This window comes from Atractosteus spatula, chromosome 13 (assembly GCF_055471065.1).
Source record: "Atractosteus spatula isolate fAtrSpa1 chromosome 13, fAtrSpa1.hap1, whole genome shotgun sequence".
NCBI lineage: Eukaryota > Metazoa > Chordata > Actinopteri > Semionotiformes > Lepisosteidae > Atractosteus > Atractosteus spatula.
The window spans coordinates 19,382,011-19,398,600 of NC_142718.1; the positions used below are offsets into that span (position 1 = coordinate 19,382,011).

A 16,590-nucleotide genomic window follows, 5' to 3' on the forward strand; every position below is an offset into this window, starting at 1 on the left:
ATTCCATAATGCGTAGGAAATTTAGCAGGCTTTAGTTTTTTGCTGAATTTCTAGTTTCAAAGGTTTTGCATATCAATTCACAGCTGATTGAAATTTAGTTAATCTTACAACTAATTCCATATGGCTAGAATGTAGCTTTGTAAACCAATTTTCAGTAACTAAAGATATATAATATATCTTATAATTGTAAGATAATATTACAATTAAATCTAAACATTGAAGATCTCATTCATCATCAATTGAGTCGCTTTAAAGTGAATTGCAACAATATAAAAGCATAGGAAATTTTCAATTTTAGCCAATGTCTGTAAACTTTTAACCACAAAGGGAACCCTACAGGACTCATACAGTATGTACAGTAGCTCAGCTATCTAACTTCTAACTTTCTGCAAGGGCAGTATAGCACAGTGCTCCACTTGCCTTAATCAATATGTCTTTCAGTGTCTTGGGCTATAAATTAGGTAATTGATCATGATATCTATTGAGGCATGAATCTCTACCTCCACTGGTTAACCTTTGACAACCAAATAGCTATGTTCCAACTTTATGTGCTACTCAGCCAAAGAAACAAATTATTTCTAAAAGGCTTTTCAGGAATTCTAGCCTTACTTTGAAATACCAAAATGCAATGGTTTTTTCTAGGTTTCCTTATGGGATCACAAGGACAAATATATTTTCTATACCTTTTTCAATATCAATATAAAACATAACAGGCTACAAAAAGTGATTTGTTATACATCTGAAACTGTAGCAATGAGACACTGTCACACAATTGAGAATATGGGAATAGAGGTCATTTGGGGATTTCAGAACATTAGTGTCTACTGTCAATGTGCTACTCTACAGTATTTCATGGGAAAATACCAAACATCTAGAAGAATCTGATTTATCATGCTGCACTTCAGTCTCTATGGCTACTCAGTCACCAATCAAAACATCTCCTTTGGGCTCCTAAAATTGTCTTAATCTTTTCTCATACTGTGACAAACAGCTTACAGTAGGAATATTCAAACCAGAGCCAAGGTTTAAATGTGGATGTTAACCCTCCCATCCACCCAAAAATGGACCTGGAATTTTGTAACATAAACCTATTTAATTTTTAGTGCTCCATAAAAATACAAGTCAATCAAAAAATTCTAAATATTTTCTGACTCCTGTAACACTACTGTAACCACACAAGGAGAAAAGGAAATTTCTCTTTAAACTGAATTTAGTTAAAAACACAATATCAGAAGTTGTTTTTAGTAACTACATTGGCATGGCCCATTTATAATATAGCCTCTTTGGCAGTGTTAAAATATTTTTTTATATAAAAACTTAGTTATTGACCCACTTAAAAATAATTAAGACTCAAAGCACAACATTCTCCTCAACAAGGTCCTGGCTTTTGTTTTTAGTTTGAAGTTATTGTAATCACAGCACTGTCTGGTTTGCATGATCCTGCTGGAAAATCAACACTTCAAGATTGACTTTCAAAAAATGGAGAAAATGCTAGCAGAAGGGACTTCATCAATGTTTCTTTGAACCGTACGGTAGTCCAGAATCTGCACCAGAGGTGTTCTTGTGTTAAGAGCAGTGCTAACTGCCACCCCATCTTGCCACCCTAGTGTGATGATTCCTCCCGACCTTGTGCCTCTTGCCTGATTGGTTAAGCGCCAGATGACCACAACTCTCTTAAGGGCAGAATGATTATGGAAAATGAAAGGATCTTCACACTTCCACCACCATAACATGTGATGTCTCCACCCTTCCATCAGGACTAATAAGGGCAAAACAGAATTTATCAGTGAATAAAACATTCCACCACAGATGCTTTTTGGCCTGCAGAAGATTTCATCTCTCACCTACTCCTGAACTGCCTCTGAGCACATACTGTAGATCGTTTTTGTATGCAGTGTGTGCAGAGTGAGCAGCATAGATTCTAATTACATACAAATTATTTCTTCCTGAGGTTTTTTGTGCTTAAGCTAATCTGAAAATGAATATGGAGATAGATATTATAGTTATCAGTCTGTGTAGTGACCCTCTGCTTTCCAGGAAGCAGCCTGTCCTTCACTGAAATAGTTTACTGATTGTAGAAGCAGAATATCCCATTTTATGGATATACCCTTTCGTAAACAGGCCACCTTCAATCATGCTAACAACAGCCAGGAATATGAGTTACTTTATTAAAATAATGCCTTTTAAAAATAGTAATTATGCAGAATCTTGAATTCATTTCAGCAATATTACCTCAACTAAATACCACCAGTGTTTTTATGAAATCACATGCTTGAGGTCACTATTTTGGCAGCCCAAGGAACAACAGCACAAAGCTGCTGACAATTTTAAATGTAAATAAGATGCACTGTATTAAGCCTAATAAGCTCTTTATGCAAAACTGAAGATTGGTGTATCAGTATACTACAAAGCTCGTTCTCCTGGGTATCTAGCTAAGGAGTTTTTTATAGTCTTCTGACTATTTCAGAGTCCATAAACCTATTATCAACTGAATACCAGGATGAGGTTATGGCTTTTGCTGTTAACGGTGCCAACTGTCTATACAGATTATAGTTAGAATGCCACATGAATATGGCAAACAGTCAGAACATAAATAATAAGTGGCTTTTTGGCAGAAATCTCAGATCTATTTAACAATGTTTTATTTATACCTTTGCATTTGACTACACCTTTTATATGTCCTAATATGGTAAGGAAGATGAAAAAAAAAACAAAGGAAAAATGGCCTACACAAAATGTGGTTGTTAATGAGGCAGAAAGTAAAAGAAGAAGCCAAAATATATTTCTCCTGCTTTACATGGACAGATCTGCAGGCCAGGCCTTGAAGGCACATTAAGTAGACGCCAGGGATACAGAGCTGAAAAGGAATTACAATCACAAGCCAAGGCACCTCTCTGTAAGAATGTGGACTGAAAATGCACTAGTACTTTCAAGTAAATAGCATTACATGTAAACTAATAGAAATCACATTAAAATGTATCTTTTCCAGTATTGAAGGCAAGAAGTGTGCAGGTACTTACATACAACTCTTGAAATGTTCATTATGATGATATAAAAAGAGCTGATCAATTTAGAATTTAACCAATTAAAAATAATAAAGTCTACATTTGTTAGCTTATTATCATGAAAATATGTTTTGATGGATTTATCATACCACAACGTATGTAAGACAGCAATACATTTCTGGCAGAAGGAATGCTGCATTTGTTGAGAGACTGTTCTTAATTGGACCCTCCCTGCATCACTATTTGAGTTGACATTCTTACTGAAGAAAGTCAACTGCAGTAGTTCCCAGGCCCAATTAAAAAATATCACCGTGTAAGTAAAGCAAAATTATTACCTCACCAAGGCGCTAACAGATGGTAAAATGTAATCACAGCTAACTCCTTCTTGGAATGGCAAATGTTTTATGACCCAATACATTTCAATACTACCCCTCCATCTCCCTGTGGGCTACTCTCAAAACTCTACTCCCAAAGTACAGATGTGAACCACATGACCCTCTGCGACAGACAGCTGCAAGTTATCCAGTACAAAGAATGCTTTCTTGGCAAAACTCTTCTATTAAAGCCGATACAGTTAATTGTTGAATTGTACCTATCAGTCATCTCGGTAAAATTAGTGTTAAATGTTAGGCTCCCATTCAAAAGTCTATCTGAAATAATTTTGCCATCCTGTCTAATACCAATCAAAGAATGCCTTGTGAAAAAGAGACAAAAGAACCTCTTACCCATTATCTTATTTATAGAATACAATTGATATTCGTTTGAAATTGGCTGATAGCTCTCATGCATATACCCCCCCCCCTAACAAAACCCAGAGAAATGGAATACATATGAGCTAATTTTTCAGAGTAGTTTAGCTCATAAAAGACAGTAAAGAAACAGACCCCTCACTCAACTTGATAATGAGTGACTTAACTATGATAAATTGAAAGCAGGTAAGTATGGAAACTCAATGAACCCAACTATACAGATGTTGAATTTCTCCACACATTCTCTATAGAATTTAAAATCTTCATGGTGATTTTAAATTCTATAGAGCTGCTCTTAGGGAATTCTTCACAATAGTGACAGTCCGTTCATTTATTAAGACTGAAAATGACACACATCCTGAAGTGGGCGTTAAAATGACCTTTTCAGACATGCAATGATACCAGTACTATGACAGATATTTAAAAGAATAAACTTATAAATAAAAGTTATTTTGAAAAAGGAAGGATGCTAGAAACAAATAGACCATGAAAGCATATAGTTCTAAAAGGTACTGACTTGTATGGCCTGGATTCGGCTACAACTAAATGAAGTGGAACATCCATGTTTGCCCCTGAATAAAGACCAGAGGATTAAAAGAAGAAGGTTGAAATTTTACCATTCCTGCACCACAAAGGAACAAGGTCAATGAAACCTTGTTCAAAGCCTTGCTCTGGTTCATTGTTTTTTTCTAGCTTTTAAGGCAATCATTAAAGAAAGCTAAACTGAACACAGACCCAAACAGAGCCATGTTTCCCTTCTTGGCCTTCCTGGAATGAAAAGTAGGGTCACCCACTCTGGCACAAGCACTGTATTATGTTTGTAAAGGAATGCAACAAAGGTAATGAGATAAACATGCACAAGAATTTGACCTATGTGATCTAGATCGAGATCAAGATATGATATAAATCAGGGATCTAAATTCTGCACATCAAAATCCCCTGTTACTTTTATCAGAAATGTTACCACAATTCTTTAAACTTGTTATTTTCATAGATCAATAATCCTTGGTTTCCTCTAGTTGGTTTCCTCTAATTGTGCTATTGATACATTATTGCTATCCTATGGCTTTACTTGTCTAAAGACCTCACATTAGCCTAGCACTTAATAATGTTCCAACATAGTAGGGAATAACACAATCAGTTGTGTTTTTATAATTTCTAAATAAGACCTAACAATTTAATTGTGCTATGGGGATTATTCTTATGTCTACACCAATGCCACATCTTCAAAACTCGACAATAGTTACTTTCATAAACATGTCACCTAATAACAGCAATCCTTTTACCTGTTTAACAGATTTGTTAATACTGTTTATCATTTTAAGGCTTTTTAAATAGAACACATCTAAAGCATGGGTAGATCATACTGCTTTTGGCAGTCATTTGTCCAATTACATAACAGTAACATGAGAAGTCTCAGACCATTCATTTAAAGACCTTGAGACATGTGAATTATGATAAGCTATACATCACATTAAATCTGGAAAGTAACTCTATATACAACATTGTCTTTCCTGAAAGAAGACACGTGAGTAAAGCAGTGTAAACTTCAGTACCCAAAAGAATGTTGGCAGATCCCTCTCTTTAATACCAGGGATGTTAATTACAGTAACAAGAAACTTGCAACACAGCTATGGGCCTGTCCATCAAGAGACTAAGAGGCAATCTGCTTGAGATACACTGGTACAGTGTTACAGGTAAAAGATTCCAGATACTTCTGAAGGAGCTGGTTCTCTCTCATAAACAATGAACTTAAATATATACAATCTGGAACAGACAGGCTTTTTTAATGATCTGACAATCTTATTTGTTTTCGTGCAAAATAATAAACATTGTGAAGTATTCACTTTCATATTTGAATGTAGTGCCCCTTTTAATTCAAAACAATGCTAATAGTGTAAGTAATATTAGTTTACCAAGATCATCACAATAATGCTTTACTGTAAATCCAACATAGCAGGTTCATGTTAGGTACTGCACATAAAGTGGTACTGTGCTAAAATCAGCAGATGCTTCCACTTGAGAATAACAAAATAAACAGTGAAAGACTTCTGCAAAGCACCCAATCTGTTAGAAGAAAGATGTTCTAATGTTCCAAAAATGGAATATCTAAAGGGCATCAGAAAAGTTAATGTTAAAAAGAATTTACTGTTTGAGAAATCTTATGATTTAAAAGTGTCACATGTGCTGCCAATGCCTTCAAAACAAGTCCAAAGTACAGCCGACTTTTCTGTATTTACAGTGAAAAGGCTTTATGTCCACTTTCATAATCAGATGAAGCAGTTACTGGAATCTAAAATATGGCTCATGACTGCATAAAGGAAGCAATTTAAGTCTCATTTCAGACTTTTTATGTAAGCCTCAAAATTTTCAATGCAGTGATGCTCTACTGTTGGTATCAAGCTCGTTTCCCCCAGAAGTGGACTATAAAAAAGTCATCTTGATAACGTTGACAAAAATAAACAGGTGTGAGTTTCTATTCAGACAGAAAAAAAAGTTTTCTGCCATGGCGCGGTTGAATTTTTATTCAATAACTTTAGATTAGATTTCACAAAATATTCGGAGCAAAGAATAGTGGCTTCTTCTTAGAGGTGTTTCCAACTAGAATGGAAATGCCTCCAGGACTTACTTTTTAATTGTTTAATGAAAAAGTAGTTTTACCTTTATTTCGAGTTGGTACACACTGCATTAAAAGAGTAATCTACATGTTTAGGCACAATCTTTCTGCCTATTGCTTATAACTGAATCAAGCCTGCAGCCTTCAACATACTACCTTATTGAACATAACAGAAAAGCAATTAAGAAGTAAAATGCAATAGTAGCAAGAACAGTAATCCACACTACAAAGAATTTACATCTTCCACTATACTGTATCTTTCCTCTCGAATGTACTATGGCTAATTTGACTACAGTCAAAATTCTGTTGACTCAACTCTCAAACAAGATACCCCTTCTAAAACATGTAAATTCAAACATTAGAAAAGAGACTGCTTTAAAATCCAACTAAACACATGATATACAGTATATTTTGTTGTGCATACCAGAAAAAACAGGATTATTGTTTACACTAATATGGCTAAGCCCTAAAACAATCAAGCTTTTTTTTTTAAATCCTGCTGGAAAAGAATTACTCCTCCTAGTCAAGGTGGGACACATAAAGACAGACAGGTGGGCACTTGGTTAAAACGTATCCTGAAGATGCATTTTAACCTGTGCTTACCTTTTGTGTTACTAACTGACAAGCACTGATACCCATGATCCTTCTCAGGGAGAGAGTCACATGACACTGGCAGGCGGCCCTCATGGAGGTGCATCCAGCAGCCGTCACGGAGAGTCTCGCAGAAACTGCGGCAGGGCAGAGCTGGCGCCAGGCCTACCGTGCCACACTTGGGCACCAGCAGCAAGCAGAAAAACCTCTCCAAGCTATGGTGGCAACGAGATTTCAAGAGCCATGCCCACTCACGCAAAGTAGCCTGGACCTCCAACACAGTGGTGTGATTTAGATAATTCGGTAAAGCAAAGCTCTCAACGCCCATGTTGGTGCAAAATGGCAAATCAGCAGCCATAGGCAAGCAGCGGGAAGATTCCAGAAAAGAGGCACTGCTATCTACAAGAGACTCTGTGCTTTTAGTATAGGTTAGTAAATCAGAGTAATTACCAGAGAGCCTCACCACTTGATTAGTTGCATTCCAGCTAAAACTACTAGAGCTAGAGCTGCTATTCCTACTGAAACCAGTTCTGGCTATCCCAAGATGCTCAGAAAAATTAAGGCTTTGGCTTGACTGGTTGTCAATATGGTTACCCGTGTGGCCAGTAACATTCTCCTCAGCCGTCCCATTGCGGTTGTCCACAGAAGTTAGAGATATCTCCGCCTTTGAATTCCCAACATATGTGCTGACATTTTCAGCAAAATCCTGTATTTCAGAAATATTTCCCACTGGCAAAAGCCCTCCAGTTGTGATGTTGCCATGATAGAATGTAGTGTTTTTCTTTTGTGCAAGATCAGCTTCATCCTGGCTCTCTCCCATTGATGATCCACTTTCTCCACTTTCTCCATCGCCAGATAACTCCCATTTACCAGCACCTGTAATCTCCATCTGTGAAGTACTATTAAATAACTCATGTCCTTCTAAAAAGTGCTTTGTAGCCGGCAGTGAGGGTGAAACTTTTGATTCGGTAGTGTCTTCCAATTTCCAGGCAGCAGTGGAAGTCATGACCTTGTCCGTTGCATGTGTATCAGGCACCGTTGATATGACTTCTGTTTGAGTACTTCCCTGCTCTTGTTTAGTGGTGGTCAATTTTTGCACGTTTGTGTCTGAGGTTTGGTCCCAGGTCTGAACAAAATTGCGAATCCCACTAGCAACTTCGATTATCTCTGCACCCACTCCAGCAAGGTTTTCTTCTGTTGCAGACTCAGGTGTGCCACTTGTAAAAACTGCATCCTGCTCCACGTTATTTGTGACTCCAATGGCAGATGTTCCCAGACTTGTAGTGCTTAGAAATTCCTGAGGAAGGGTTGTTTCCAACTCAGGTGCTTTTGTGGTTGGATCAGGTTTATAGAACCAAGACCGGTACCACTGGGCTTCTGTAGAGCCAAAATAAGCCAGCAGGAGCAGGGAAAAACTCAACAAGCTCCAAAACGTAGCCATCAGACACAAGATAAATCACTCAGCAGCCTTCTTAGAGTCCCACAGATAATATTGACATGCCCTCTACCATTCACAGCATAAACTCCCTCTTCTAGCTAACAGCAGAAACACCAGTGAGAGAGAGAGTGTGGAAGAAAAAGTTAAAAGGAGGAGTGTCCTGTTCAATGAAAAAAAGGAATAACTTCTTTCTTATTGGTTGTTCTCCAAAACTTTTTTTCCCTTTCTCTTCTCATTGACTACCTTTTCAAAACACAGCTGTTGAATCCTAAATGATAATGTTCATACATCTGTGATGTTCAAAGAAATCTCTCTCCATTATTGCATTAACTAGTTTATGTCACCCAGCTTACATTCTTTGGGCCTGCACCTTTCAAAGATATTCTTGTAGCTCTCATACAAAAACAAATGAAAACTTTTCACCTCAGAAAAAGGAAATAAGGTGGGGTAATGAATACTGGTTATTAAAAATCATCAGTTTGCAAAACCACAATTGTAGAATCTAAATTACAAACCATTGCCACAACATTATCAACTTTACATGCTTTGTAACTAAAACAAAGACTTTTGATGTTAAGAAAAACAGATTACCTTGATTTATTTATAACTTTTAAAATTAATAACAGACCTCTGTAAAAAAAAACATTTAAAGAATCCTTCTTGGCAGCTGCCAAAAGAATTCTGAACCAAAACCATTTTTTTTCATTTTCCAGCACTCTATAACATGTATATTCTTTTGAAAAATTCTTATCATCACATGCAAATCTTTAAACATCTAGAAACACAAAAACAAACAACAAAATGAAATCAGCTCATTTTCATTTAAGACATTGTGGGTCTATAAATTTTATCAGTCTACAACTGGATTTTCATAGCAAATCTATTGGTGTTCTAAGCTAGGTTTTTAAAACTAAAAAGCTCCTGCAATAATATTAGATATTTGAATTATTTTTTCACAACTCTTTTCAACAGTTCTAGATGTTTGGAGCATGATTTTACTGATTACAGCCTTTGAAACCCCTTAAACTTGGTGGGTTTTCTTTCCACTCAAAATCTCTATTATATAAACTTGATAATTTCCTCAACTGCAAACTTTTTGATAATTTCATCTACTCAAAAGATATATATATATGGTTAAGTTATTATATTACGTTTTTATTATGTAGTTGAGAGTCCAATTGTAATTTAGTCTAAAAAAAAGAAATATTGAGTATTTGGATGGATATAAAATATTTCATAAATATTTCTTAAAATAACAAATCTGCTTGCACCCATGGTCTTCAGAGTAGAACCTTATTATAGACATTACTGTAAGTCCACTGGACTACTTCAGAATTCCTGACAACTTTATCCTCTGACATGACAAGATTTCAAATGCAGCTATTACTCACTCAAGTGCCATTTACAGAACACATTTAAAGGGGAACTGCAGTCCCCAATCCTCAGACTGGTTATTAAATCACAGTAACAAAATAAATTCATTGACGGTGTATTTTTTTGGACAAATTTAGAATTATGTATAACATCATGAACTTAGTGAAAGTCCTGTACGTGTACATTGCCATTTTGTCACAAACTCCTGGAGATCCCACTGATTGTGATGTGATGCAGCCTTTCCCGATAACTAGTCACCATTATGACTAATGTAATGTGATGTACAAGCGAATAAGAACAGGTTGTGCAGCAGACATTTCACAGCAGAAATGTTCCAATATGATCTGCATGCAAACGTAACAAGTATTTGTCAGCAAAACCGTCTCAAAGCTGAAAGCAATATTTCTATTGGATTAAAAGAGATGTATTCACAAGGCAAAGTAATTTGGCCACTTCACATAACCTGTTTTGGTTTTGGTGCTTCGTTCCAAATCACAGAATATGGCTCTACGCACACCTTGAAACCACCTTAACCACCTTATTGTGGTTTGAAACACATTCATCAGTACTGATACTTTCCAACCCCAAAATATAAAATGGTATTGCATTTCCCCTTTAACATGCATACTGCATAAAACTGTGACAAATACTTTTCAAACGTACCATCCAATTACATTTCTGAATGAAAATTCATTGGCAGTTTCAGTATATTTAATTTTCAAGGTACCATGAATCTTCCATACTTCCGAATAGTGCTTTACAAATACTCACTATAATATCAATTTACCACAGGTTCCCTAAGCCACACTTACTTAATCCAAATGCGTATAGCCAAAAATGTAGTTAAAGGCAATGTGAATCACTGAAATTGATTATTTTTACTTTTTACTTGATTTGTATGAAATCTGTAAACTATGATTTATCCTTTTTAAATGAATGAAACAGAAGAAATTTCATTTCTATGACATGCTTTAATTTAAGATAATTTATTGAAAGGGAGATAGAAACCTATCTCTCAGACCTTCTATAAATGACCCCTAATCAGGACTCACACTCCCCTAAAAGGGCACAAAGTTAGAGCACAAAGGAATGCTGATTGATGTAAAAAGACCTCCTCCAGGATATGTGACCCTGTCACACCCCTGAGGATGTAACAATGATTGGTTATACTCTCAGACAGCCACTAGTTAGAAGAAATGTCAAGACTTAGTGCCTTTTTGTTTTACACAAAGCATTCCATACAGTTTCAGATATTATCAACATCCACTCTCCCGACAATAGTGAATTGCAATTCATGCAATGTGAATTGAAGGGGTGTAAGATGAGACATTTCTCAGAAAAGTTCCATGATTTAGAAAAAGAAATATCCCTAACTACTTTGAAAAAAATAAAGTAAAAAAATTAGAAAATAATTTGTGGGTTTCACAAAAAAACTCCAGCAGGTATTTCCAACAAAAACACGGGTCACTTTCAAATTTAGTTTTGATACAATAATTAAGGACTCATGAGCATGGACATTGAATTAAATTCTATTAATTCTTATATCATAAATTCTCATTTCCTATTTGTTGGTGGAGTAAAATGTAAATCCAGCACAATTTGTTACTATAATCATTTACCATCTCATACAAGCAGTAAAAAGTAAAAAACACCCAAATAATTTACTCAGCTGTGAAACAGGGAATAATACATCACATCGCCTTCAATAACCATGTATCTAATTCAGGGTCACAGTGGCCCAAAGCCTGTCCCAGGAAGATTTGGGCACAAGGCAGAATACACCCTGGATGGGACACCAGTCCATCAGAGGGCAGACAAACACAAACACGCACACACTCACTCCAAGGCTGATTTTCCCAGAAGCCAATTAACCTACCAGCTTGCTTTGGACTGTGGAAGGAAACTGGAGCCCTTGGAGAAAACCCACACATACACATTAAAACATATAGTACAAACTTCACACAGATAGCACCCCAGGAATTGAACCCAGGGCCCCAGCACTGTGAGGCAACAATGCTAACCACTGCCCCATTCTGCTGGGCTGGGAGTAATACATAAAATACAAAATCATCCCAGTTCGTCCTTTTTTCACATTTATGAATCACATTATTTAGAGGATGATTTAAAGGGAGCTTCCTTTTGTGGCTGCCTTATTTCTCCATGGGCTTCTCAAGGTTATATTACTCCCAAGAAGAATTTTTAAAGAGACAAAACTGTGCACATTGTTTCCCAGCTTTATTATAGAGTTGTCTGCTCATCTGGCTGAGTTATCTGGCAGAAAGTCTTCAACATCTGTTTGTGATAAAATGCTAAATACAGTGAACACACTTGTCTACATTTACAATCTTCTGTCTATAGTTCTTCTGTCTATAGTCCAAACATATCCAGCTGCTGTTCTGCATCTGCTGAAAAAGCATCCACAGTGACCTGTTAAAAGTTTCAGAGATCCTTTAAGTATTGTGTGCTGACTCCAAAACTTGAATTCTCATTCTTCATTGATGCAGCAGACCCTACACACTGACAGCCACAACAATATAAATGATCAGGCATGGTATTGTAGTCATTACATGATTTATTAAACAACAAACTATGTTAACAGAGCTGTAAACTGCGGAACAAATGTACCCAAACATGTGTTATCCTTTAAGTAGGATCTCTCCTCCCACAGATCTAATGCTACTGTATGTAATAGGAAAAGTGGAACACAGCAAAAGAGCAATACATTAGAGAAGAGTTTCCTGTAGCAAAATGTTATAATCAGGAATATGAATGTTTAACAACATGCATGGTAACAACAACAGACTAAATACAAAAAATAAACAACTAACAATAAAAATAAACTATCAACTGCTCAGCCAAATACTGCTTTTCAAAGGAGTGGCTTAAAATGAAAAAGTTTACACTTTTAGACTATTTACAGAATAAAAGCAGCAATAATGTAGTATCATTCCTAAATCCAGCCCCAGATAAAAAATAAAATAAACCTACAGGGAACTGCCAAAATAAAGGAAAAACTCAAGTAAATGTATGAAAAGTATACTGAAAGCAGTATGCATATTGAAAGGTATTTAAGCAATTAACATCCCATCATGCTTTGGGTCATGGATAAAAATGCGGGGCAGGCCCAGTTGCCCAGTATTGTGGCAGCAATGACTAGAAGAAGAAATCTCAGCAACTTTGAGAAAGGGATGATTGTTGAGGCACATTTGGAAGGAGATTCAGTGATAAAGACTACTCAACGTGCTGTTTTTTTTTTAATGAAGAGCAGTGACCAAGGTGATGCTGGCATGGAAGTCTGAGGAAGGACATCCTTAACTAGGGGCAACTGTGAACAAAACCACGTACTTCTTCCCCGTGATGCCCGTACATTGGTTCAAAATGCCAGGCAAAATAGACTCATAGCTCTGAAGCATAAGCAGGCAGTTTCATCAAGTATAGTCTGTCAAGAACTTCACAGAGAAGTATACTATGGTTGTGTTTCAGTGCATTAACTCTTTATCACACCCTAAAATTGTCTGCATGTAAAGTGGTATAAAAGAACACAATCAGTGACGTACTGAACAAAAACGTTACATGGTGAGTCATCCTATACCCTGTTCTCAACAAGTGGAAGAGTACATGTGTAACACATGACAAAAGAAGCCTACGTTCTCGAGCATTTGTTTCCTATAGTGAAGGCATGTGTGATCATTGAATGGTTTGATGTGCATGAAAACAATGTAAACTATATCACCACAAAAGAACACTTATGAGAGATTCTGGAGTGGCGCCTGAGAGAACATTTTCCACCACCATTAACAAAAAACACAATTCTGAAATTTCTTGTGTAAGAATGGTGTTGCACTATTCTTTCCAGACACTTGCAGAATCTGTGCCAAGGTGCACTGAAGCTGTTCTGGTGGCTTGCGATGGCCCAACACCCTATTATTGGACTTTATTTTAGCAATTACCTGTACTTGTCAATATCATTACAATAATATTACAAGGCTCATGCCACGTTTCCACTGGCTAGCAAAATTCCACCATTAAATACAGAGTTGGCAAATTCTGATTGACAGGGGGCCTAAGTTTACTGAGAGATATTTGCTATTAAACCTTTTCTGAAATATCATATTTAGGGAATAAGAAGTTTTAAAATATATACTGTATAACTTGGGTTTTTCACCTGATTTAAGACATGTTTATTACTTAGGCACATTAGTTGAAAACATCTGTGTTCTGGCTCACTTTGGGGCGGGGGGGTTGGGGGGATGGTTTTACCACTTATGACACAGTTTACTTTTCAGCATAACTGCTAGAAAATAATTCTAGCTGATTTTATTATTTAAAACAACACCAGATATACACACGACATTTGTATTTATAGATAGCAGTGTGAGTTTGTTTTTGCAGATGCCTCCATATGGTTTATTTTAATCTGCAGTTAATCGTTTTATAGAAATATAGCACAATGAAAATGTCTAACCCATAATAAAATGTATACACAACTCTTTCAACAAACAGAATAAGGTTTTACGTACTGTATAATTCTTTTTAACCATTAATCATCTGAATAATTAAAAACTTCCAATCCAGAAACTCAGAATGTTGTAACAGGTGTTAACACTGTAATAATATCAATCCTACAGTACCTATATTTTTAAAGCTGCAAACTATTGACTTTGAAAGCTTCTACACAGAACACACAGTTCTAAAAAGCAAAGATACACAGATGGATCATAGGAACCTATGTCAGATGTTCTTTTATGCCACATTATGACTTTTTATACAATGTTTATACAATTTTATTTCATGAAATGTATAAACATTTGCCAACTCATGTGAAAGGTCATGTGAAAAATGCATCATACAGTATGTCCATTTGAAGGCATTCATTGAAAATGCTTAAGAAAATGTAACAAAAAAGGAAAAAAGACAATTTGAGGAACTCCAGAATACTTTTCAAGTCTCGTTTAAGTATGATGACAATATTGTTTAAGATTATCTAAACAACAAACCTGACATGCATTCCATCTCACACATACTGTACACATAAAAGAAATGGGGGTGCTTCAAATGCCATAATTGTTTAGGTAGCAGCAACCAAATACATAAAATATTTTAAGAATGCACATGCGGTATTATACTGTATAGAATTCTGAGATTCTCAGGAAAATAGGTAGCAAACATTATTTTAACTGTGACTTTCTTTTTCCCTTAATTCTCATTACACAAGTGTGTAAAGACAATAAAGCTAAATCAAAATCTCCTTTATAGCCTATGATTCAGTTTGGTGCTCATTTATACAACATGCTCCGAAAGTTTGATATAACTTACACTTACAGTTCACCAGATTATTGATATTTGAAGATGTATTCGATCAATAATTTTAATGTAATGTTTAACTAAAGTCGTTGTATCAGAGGTGCATCTTTCATATAATAGTAGTGATGCACTTTGGTAGACCGCGTAATGTGCTTAAATAAAGACAAGAAACACTGGCAATTAATTTGCTCAAAGACTGTTTCATGTGTAGAACTTGGTCCTAATGATCAGTGCAGCAACCATTTTGTCAGCACTACTTGAAACACGACTACCTCAGACATCAAATCCTTTGTGTGTATTATTGCTTCTGTCCTACAGATTTAGTTCTCAGCTCTGCAGTAGGTTTAGTAGTTTCATGAAGAAAAAAACAGTACCTGTCTTTAAAATTTGTTAATCCATTTTAACTTTCAAAGCTTTTATTATATTACTTCTAGCCTTGTTTGCAAGCTGAATGGTTAAAGACTGAAATAGTCATTATTTCTCATCCATTTAAACCTAGGTAGTAGTTGTGCTCTTTTATTGTCAACCAGAAACATCTACATTCAGAAACAACATATTCATACGAATCTGGTTTGTGGTTTCCTGGCATGCAGACTCATAACAATGCGTCTGAAAACATCAGTCAATGGGGTTCACAGGTCACAACAGATTTCCTCATATTCATAACAACCTTTCAGAAATAATCTGGCTTTCAAACACACCTAAAATATTTACATTTTTCAGACCGTGGGGAACCCACAAGGAATAAACCATTTTAATGAGTCTTTTGACTAATATCTGGTAACCTGTTACAGCATGTACAGTACAATCAGGGTCTGATAAGCAGACTTCACATAACATTAGCAGGAAAGATAAGAATGCAACGACATACAGTAAATCCACCTGTGCAATTCCCACTCCAAAACAATGCCTGAAGGTATTAATTTTGAAAGAGGAGGTGGGAGGGAACAACCACCTCCCAAGTAGTACTATAGGTAAAAGTCTTTGATCTGAATGCTACGGTCAATATGGTGATGGCAATTTGCAAACTCTGAAGACCACAGATAATTTAAAGTCTTGTACATCTGTCTTTAAATATTTTCATCAATATACTAGTGACAAAGAGTATGGTTTTGCTCTTCAGAAAAAAAATTATATCATAGTAGCATCATGACTATGAATAGCAAATCTCATGGGAAAGTCATATTATTAAAAAGGAATAAAAAGTAATGCAACAGTGATGAATGTTTTTCAGTCACAATACCTATATGAATGTGTGTTATTCAGAATGGAATGAGGTTAAAGACTGAATTGCTCATTCACACGTAATTTCTCTAATAATTTCAAACAATTTCTGTGGCTTGTACCCCATTACAATCCATTCCCTGCACCAACAGCCACAACACAGCATTTAAAAAATGGCTGTGCTCTGAATTTCATGATAATTGACCAAATACACAGTTTCAAATTTATGCAAGTGTCACATAATTGTATCCATGCTGGATGACTGCTGGACTATCAACTTCTTATTTA

The 16,590-nt window shown here is 35.9% G+C and overlaps 1 protein-coding gene across 3 annotated transcripts in view; it reads right to left on the reverse strand.

Moving 5' to 3' along the window:
* Positions 1 to 16,590, reverse strand: part of col18a1b (collagen type XVIII alpha 1 chain b) — a 138,818-nt gene that overhangs the window by 57,750 nt on the left and 64,478 nt on the right. For 2 of the 3 annotated variants that reach the window (XM_088930047.1, XM_088930046.1), the window contains exon 1: positions 7,557 to 8,509. The exons of the other annotated variant lie outside the window; for it this stretch is intronic. In XM_088930047.1, coding sequence (XP_088786173.1) covers positions 7,557 to 8,403 — 847 coding nt within the window. In that variant the 5' untranslated portion in view covers positions 8,404 to 8,509. Of the gene's footprint in view, positions 1 to 7,556; positions 8,510 to 16,590 lie in introns of those variants that run through there. 3 annotated transcript variants of the gene reach the window in all.